The 8,415-nt window shown below is 31.8% G+C and overlaps 1 protein-coding gene across 1 annotated transcript; it reads left to right on the top strand.

Annotated features, from left to right (window-relative positions):
- The first annotated feature begins 809 nt into the window (after positions 1-809).
- Positions 810-8,174, top strand: LOC143058400 (transcription factor Sp9-like). Its single transcript, XM_076231898.1, has 2 exons — positions 810-916; positions 6,638-8,174. The coding sequence occupies exons 1-2, from the start codon at positions 905-907 to the stop codon at positions 7,862-7,864; spliced, it is 1,239 nt and encodes a 412-aa protein (XP_076088013.1). The 5' UTR covers positions 810-904; the 3' UTR covers positions 7,865-8,174.
- The last annotated feature ends 241 nt before the right edge of the window (positions 8,175-8,415 follow it).

The following is an 8,415-nucleotide window of genomic DNA, read 5'->3' as shown; positions in this document are numbered from 1 at the left end:
CGTTTCGGTTCAACTATTTTATGCTATGAAAATGGTTTAATGAAGAAAATTGACAGAATTGTTTAAGGGTATATCTTCCTCGTTGGTTTTAAGTATAGCAATAAAATGCGTTAAACAAATTACATATTGTATAGATTTCTTGTGTGGATCTCAAGAGGTCATGGGAAAACGCGAAATCGAAAAATAATAAAACAAGTATCTGAATTGCAGTTTTTTTTTCTCAATTCAGTATGGGATTATGTAAAATCCCGACAGGCTTATTCAATTATTAATAGTTACTTGAGAAATAGTTAATATATTTAAAGATTAGAAACTTACAAATTTATGCGCTACATTTGTATGTACATGTGCGTTGTATTTATTTTTTTTATCTTTTTACAATAACGTAAATAAAAAAATGTCATTTATTTTTTTGTAGTATTCAAGAACAAAGTATTTAAATGTACAATGTACTGCAACATAATACACAATACATAATTCACTATTAAAATTGAATTACTTTCTTATTTAAAATAATTAATGTTTTATACGACTATTTTCAATATTCATACAAAGTAAAATATGATTATGACAGCGTTTTGCAATTATATTCATAACCACCCACAGAATATCTTTTTTCTCGATAATCCAAACCAAAGCGTAAATACAAGCCCCTCTCTTGAAATATAATTTACAATTATAAGATTAACAAGATATTAATAATAACGTTTTGTAATACTCTGATTTATCGGCCGATTCAATCAGAGATGGGCGTGATTAGGGGTGTTCAGGAGGCGGAGTCTAAACTGACAGAAAGCTTTCAGCATAAGGACAAAATGAACGGTTAAAGTTCGAGTTAACTTGAAATGTGTTAATATTTGAAGTGTTTGCAGATTAAAGGATAATATTGAATTAATAACCGTCTATGTATGTCCAGGTATGTACGAAACTACGGCTAAGTGCATTAAAACAAATAAGGACCGCAGAAAATTATTGTCGCATAATTATTCGTTACTAATCATGTTACATTAATTCATAGCAAATCTATGCTTTAAGTACACTTATGTTTTTCAACAAATGTCAACCGCCATTGTTATTATTTTTCTGTTTAAATTATGATAATACTGAGATGTTGATTATTAATTAATTAATAGTTCTCATGGGATACCTGCTCCGTAAGTAAATGTCTGTTGTGAAACTGAAAGTTTCTTTCAAGTAATACTTCAACATTTTTCAGAATTATAAGTTGTATAAAAAATGTTAATACCATAAAATTATCTTCTGTACAGTGTAAAATTTATTCAGTCTTAAATGCTCCCGTTATTACTTTTATTCAACTTTTAGAGGGTGAACAATTTTATAGAGATTTCACACTAAACCTCTTGTAGCTGGACATTTCGGCTTTCAACACCATTTAGATAGTTAAGATGTATTTACTGGAAAGAAAATTCAAAAATGGTCCGTGGCTTTTTATTGGTAAAACTGTATATATAACCTGTTTATATAAACATGTGCGTGAAAACAAAACACATTATTGACGGAAGAAACTAATTCTTTTCTTTCGGAATATTTATTTCTTTTCACAAGCCGCGGACAAATCTTAACTGATAGCCGACAGTTTCATTTCATTTGTTTATAAAAATATCCGAAAATTCCTTCAAAAACTCTTCGATATAATATTCATATTGTTATATGAAACTATTGAATGAATGATCTTTAGAGACTCGGGATATAGCATATATTCGGGGTAAATTCTCGGGCAATTCTTATTTTGAACATCTTTATCACATCCAATTAGATTTAGGCAAAATATATCAAATATAAGTAGATGTTGGTTCAATACCAGTACATTTGCCATCAAACAACGAAGACGGGAAAATGTAGTATTGTCCCTGCCAATATCTCAATCTAAACTACTTAAAATCTATTTAAGATCATTTGGATAGAACCTTCTACAGTCCGTTCATAAGATTTTTTTTCTATTTCAATTCTATTGACACATTTTAATTTCCATGATAACTATTTTTCTATTCCTTGGTTTTGTTTAAGAGGAAATTAATTCATTGTACGTTAAATTGTATTCATCAATTGGTAATTATAAAATAAAATAAAGATAAGAATATGCAGTAAGATAGCAAGTGATACAACTAACCACCAAATACAAGTTTTTTCAGTCACATATATTAACTATCAGCCAAAGTTTTGATGAATATCATTCAAGTCAAAAGTGTCCAATTTTTCATATTCGCAAGACGCTAGTTTGTGTGGGTCATGACTTATAACACATTTACCAATGTCAAGTTAAAAAAAATGATATATGATATTCAATATTTTCAAATATCTCGGAACGAAGTATATTAAACTATACTAAAGCTTTACCAATATTTCTGAACAAATTAAACCAGAAATGAATTTCAAAAAGTTTATTTACCGTTCGTGGTGGTGCTCGAAAACCGAAGATCAGAAATGGAACATATACTACGGAGAGTGTATCCATAAAACAAGGAGATAAGAATGATACAATAGGATAAAACATTTAAGATCACCAATGTGATGCTCATTCCTATTTTTTTTCAATTGACAGTTTTTTATCAAATCGAGTTTTTTTTCGGATGTTAATGCAGAATTCAATAAGAATGATTATTTAATGAAAGAGTCCGAGAAACTTTTTGAAATTCATATATAGACCATCATGTATATTTTTAACGCCCAATCTGAAATATATTCCATGCATATTCAATACGATATATAGCCTCCCACATGCCGAGAACCCTTTCGTAAAGATAGCCGAAGATATCAGAGAAAACTAAAAATATGAATGTCCATTTTAGCAACAAAAAATTGTCTATTTTTTAACCTCTTTATATATGTATAGTTTATATTTAGTTATATATTCAAAAATCTCAAATCAACACAATATTGACAAGTATTTCATAATCAGTAAAATGCAGCGCTTAAAGTCTGAATACCTTGTACTGTATGAAACAATAATCTCATTTAAACCATTGGAATATCAGAATTTGAATAATGCAAAATAGTTTTACCAAGACCATGGGATTTATATTCGATATGGCGATCCTACAAGATGGACTCCCTTAAATATTGATCATAGAAATGCCGTTAGAACCTTGTCTTCTGATTATCTTGTCTTGATTTCTTGACGTTTTACTTCTTTGACTCTTTGATATAACGTTTTCCGTCAATCATTGCACCTTTTTTTTATTTTTTTATTTTTTTTAACGAAAACTGTTTCAATTTAAACAAACCCAACTTGGTTGTCCACATCTGCTTATATCTATTAAGTATATTTCAACTTTGCTGAAATGGGCTTTCAAGAAATACAGTTTTTTTTTTCTCTGCTGGTCATTTTTGTGAACTAAGTATTTAAATTTGATTTACGAGGATCCAGCGACTTTTCATAATAACATTTCGTAAAAGAAATCGAAATTCATTAACATTTTTTTAAACTTAATGATCAGTTTAATTTTTACGATCATTAATCAAGGTCCTAGTGCGAACGAACTTCGCAGTACTAACCTTATCTTTTCTTTACTAAGACTGAAGTTTTGTTCCTGTCTTATTTCTTTTTCTTTTCTAAAGTCTAACGTAAATTCAGTGCTGTAACATAGCTTAATCTGCAAATCAATGCGAGCTCCTATTATTTTTATGTCAACCAAATATAAAAGTAGTAATATAATTGTTTTTAAAGATTAAACATAATCATATATAACTATCTCCCTTTTAAACCGTTGCTCTCTCTTCCGTAATGTCTTTATCAACGTGTGTATTGCTTTTAAGTTAAGATACAATATAAATATATAGCTTAAACACGAGCTAATAAGTCTCCCAAAATTCTCAGAAACTTATTTTTACGAATCATGATTTTACTCTAAAATTATATTTTGAAGCATATTATTTCAATTGTTGAGCAGTAGAACTAGTATACGGAAATTAAGACCGATAAAGATCCAAAGACTAACAGCTTTAAGGTCTAGACAAAATGTATTTGAAGACAACATTTGCTATAGATACAAGAAGATGTTGCATGATTGCCATTGAGACAACTCTTCATCCAAGTCATATACATTTAGAAATTATTAAAGATCTTTCAACAATAGTATACTGAAACTCGATTATTAAATGGAAATGTTGAAAGTTAAAGCTTAATTTGCTTAATAGCTTTGATCTACACTGCAGCGAATTTAAAATATTTAGTACAGTATTCTTTCCAACAAGTGACTATTGGCTTTTGGGTGTGTGATTCAAGAAAGAGCCGTAGATGAAATTCTTAAGAATTAAATGAACTAATAGTTAGAAGTTTTAGATCACATTTTTCTGCGGTCAATCACTGTAATAGTTCATGTTTTAAACAAAAATCCACATTTACCATTGAACATCTAACACGGTTTTTGTACACAATTTTTATTCATTTCATACATTATAAAAAAAAAACGCCATTGGACTAATACCTGTATGACCCGTGTGAAAAACACGAATAGAATACCAAACATGACAGATCGCTATATTTTTAAAGAAACAACGGTCCTTTTCATAATAAAAATGTTACGACAAAAATCACTAGTATCAGAGTCATGTAATTGATCATCAATTCAATAGTAAGATTTTGGTACAAAGAGCCACAATTCTTACTTTATATTGCAAGAAAAGAAAATTTTCAGCTTATATCAGAGGGTGTGGATGGGGGCATTCATTTCTATATTATTTAAATTAATATTTAGGCAAATTTCTCTATTCTTTATTCATTTTGTCCATTATTCTCTATACTTCATATTTTAATACCCCATTATTGCCTATTCTTAAAAACAATTGTGAATGTTTCTCTATTCTTAAGGTGGTACCCAACACTTTCACTAAAATTAATTTGGCTCGTTTAATTTTCATAAAATTTTGTCTAAGTATTTACTTTAACACTTTAATAAAAATATAAAAATTTAAAAATTTTTGAACCAACCATTTTGTCATAAAAATTTCACTGGATATATAGCAATTTGACAAACACCAATTTTGATCATTGAGAAACTTAATATTTCTTTTACATCACAACGTAATTAAAACATTTAGCTGACTTAACAGAGTTATCTCCCTGTAGTGTTAGGTACCACCTTAATATATTTTGCCAATTATTCTCTTCTCTGTAAATCTCACTCCACACCCTTTTATAGTCTTCCATCACTATATACGTTGATCTGCAAGATTGTAAAGTGCAATAGATAGCACACATACACAGAGAGAAAAATATAATAGTGAAAAACGACAAAAGTTTAAGTTTCCCGCAGTTTATAATGGACATTGATCAATTAAAATTACGAAATTTACAATTATTGTATTCAAGCCTACTTGTCAAAAAATAATCAATTGCAAAATCATTGAAAAAAAATACAAGAATTAATAGGAATGGATGAATTTTTGTTTACAGTGTATTTTTCCAATTCAACAATTTAAATCAAAATGCTGTCACCATTTAATTTGTTTACGATTTGAAATTAGCAAAAACCAGCCAACACACTGTAGCGCGAGATTGTCGTGCGATTTCTTGCACTCACAACCACTCAATACGTTCATATGTATTATTAAAATTATACATTTACATGTTATCACAATGCACCTATTTCCAGGCGAACATCTATAGTTCTTTGATGTTAGTAGCCCTAGTCTGTCAATAACTGCATTAACTATATATCACCTTCTCGCCTTGATTTCAAATGTTCTATAGTCTTAAAATGCATATTACTTGTTCTCTGTTTGAAATTTCAAGGTTGTTGTTAGATAAGATGCCCTTATTGGGAGCTTATTTATTGCGTGTGTCAATGCTCTTCAACTTCGTACTTTATTTGGCTTTTTATAACATTTTTGATTCGAACGTCAGTGATGAGTCTTTTGTAGACGACACGCGCGTCTGGCGTAGATATCAAATTTCATTCCTGGTATCTATGATGAGTTTATTTGAATATTTGCGTTTTAACCGCTACTTTTAAAGCTTTTATTCAAGGCAATAATAGCTTCAACTCTGTCAAAATTTCGACGCTTTTCCTGGAAAATGCTCGACTTTTGTGAATTCTTGCTTCGACATACTGCCAAATAATCAAAGAAGTTATTCTTATTTACGCTAGACTTAGTTCCGTATTTGGCATGTCTCTATCTTATTGTTGTTATTATAGTTATTAAAACTTCGTATGTATGCATTTTAAAGATTTGTCATATATGAAGTTTTATTCTGTTTCAATTCGATTCAAGTAGTAAAGATTTCTGAGATACATTTCGGGATTTTTTAATTTGGTTAAAAATAAGCAATATTACTTTGAATATACCTATGCCTTCAGTGGAGCATCTGCAGGTGAAGTAAATTATTGCCAAAGATTCAATTTGGTACAACCAAACCATGAAATGAGTTTATTGAGTTAAAAGAATCCTAGTTCGATGTTCCGTGGCGGACCTAGAAATTTTCATAAGTGGGGGCCCACTGCCTGACCTAAGAGGGGGCCCGCTCCAGTCACGCTTCAGTGATTCCCTATATAAGCAACCAATTTTTTTCCCAAAAAGGGGGTGCCCGGGCCCACTACCCCCTCCTAAATCCGCCTCTGATGTTAGGCTGCACTGTGGATTTGCATATCTTAATTATTCTGTTTTTATTTTTCAGGACCCCCATCCGTTTGGTGGAACTCCACTTGCACTGCTGGCTGCTCAGTGTAACAAGATAAATGATAGAAGTCCTCCACCTCTAGCCGATGCTGCGGTTGGAAAAGGGTTTCACCCATGGAAACGATCACCAACTTCATTAAACGGAGCTACTTGTCCACTCACAATAAATCCTCAAAGACCAACCGCAATCACATCTACAACTGCATCTTATTCATATCCCAAGACAAGTCCTTTGTCTAGTTGTACTGGAAGTTACGATCGTGAATTTTTACATTCTATGATGTCATCAAACACACAACCTGACGTCACTTCATCGTCATTACTTCAAAAAATGCACAACGAATCAGCGCTTTCTGGATCGTCTTTAAGTGGACTATATTCTAGAGTGCCGACAGTTACATCAAATCCATATGAACATTGGTCTTATCCTAATTCTCACAGCATTAAATCGGAAGTAGCACCATCTGTCAATCCTGCGTCTGCGTGGTGGGACTTGCACACAACGCCATCTGCTTGGCTTACCGACGTAAGCGGTGCAACTTCCGGTTTTCACTCACAGATTGGTGCTAATTACCCAAACAACGAATATGCTCTTGGACATGGGCTGAGTTCAAATTCTACACCTTATTTATCAACAGGACAATCTCTATTACAAGACACTTACAAATCAATACTACCAACGCAGTCTGAATCGTCAATGACACCGTATTTGTCACGTGTTGGTATAAATGGAAATGCTAGTCCAAGGTCAAATAGACGGTATACCGGAAGAGCAACATGTAGTTGCCCGAACTGTCAAGAATTGGAACGGCTTGGTCCAGCCGCTGCAAATTTACGAAAGAAAAATGTTCACAGTTGTCACATTCCCGGATGTGGAAAAGTGTATGGAAAATCCTCACATCTTAAAGCCCATCTGAGATGGCACACAGGAGAACGACCGTTTGTTTGTAATTGGTTGTTTTGTGGCAAACGGTTTACTCGTTCCGATGAGTTACAGCGTCATCTACGGACACATACTGGTGAAAAACGTTTTGCTTGTCCTACTTGCAATAAACGTTTCATGCGTAGTGATCATCTTGCTAAGCACACAAAAACTCATACCGAAGGTAAAAAATCCGGAAGTGGTTCCGATACAGAAAATAGTACTGACCAGAAACTCATTCCGAAGAAGGAAATTGGTGGTGGTGATCACCCAGCTTTTAGACCAAAAACCGAAACAAATTAAGCAAATGTTCACATTATTTAATTTGTTAATTGTATTTAAATCAATTAGCTGCACTGAACTCTGATAACAAAATTGTCTATTGTTACATCTTTTCTGTAGTTAAGTAATTTTATTGTTAAGTGTGTTTTCCCTGTACCAATGAAGTACTCTCAACAGTATATAGAAGGGGGAAAAGAAAACAAATGTGACAAAACGCAGAAACGAAATTTGTTGACAGTTAAACTTAGAATGGGTGCCATTTTAACGAGATTGTTCTTTTTTGTTGTAAAAGTTCTTTAAATTGTTAAATAAATTATTCACAATAACTGAAGGTACAATTTGTAACTTAACACTAAAAATTATTTTGTTCAAACGAAAACAAAAAATAAAAATAAGGATATGTGGTATATACGATTACCAACGTGACAACTACATGTATCTACCAAAGTTCAAAAGAGTGTATGTGAGATATTATAGCCGAGCAACTGTACGACCTTCAACTATGAGATAAACCTAAATCGCGTATAGTCAGTTTTAAAAGCCGACAACGACATGAAAATGCGAAGCAATTA

This window comes from Mytilus galloprovincialis, chromosome 14 (genome assembly GCF_965363235.1).
Source record: "Mytilus galloprovincialis chromosome 14, xbMytGall1.hap1.1, whole genome shotgun sequence".
In the NCBI taxonomy this organism is placed as follows: Eukaryota; Metazoa; Mollusca; class Bivalvia; order Mytilida; family Mytilidae; genus Mytilus; species Mytilus galloprovincialis.
The sequence above is the reverse complement of the archived record's forward strand: the minus strand, read 5'-3'. Positions and strand labels throughout refer to the sequence as shown.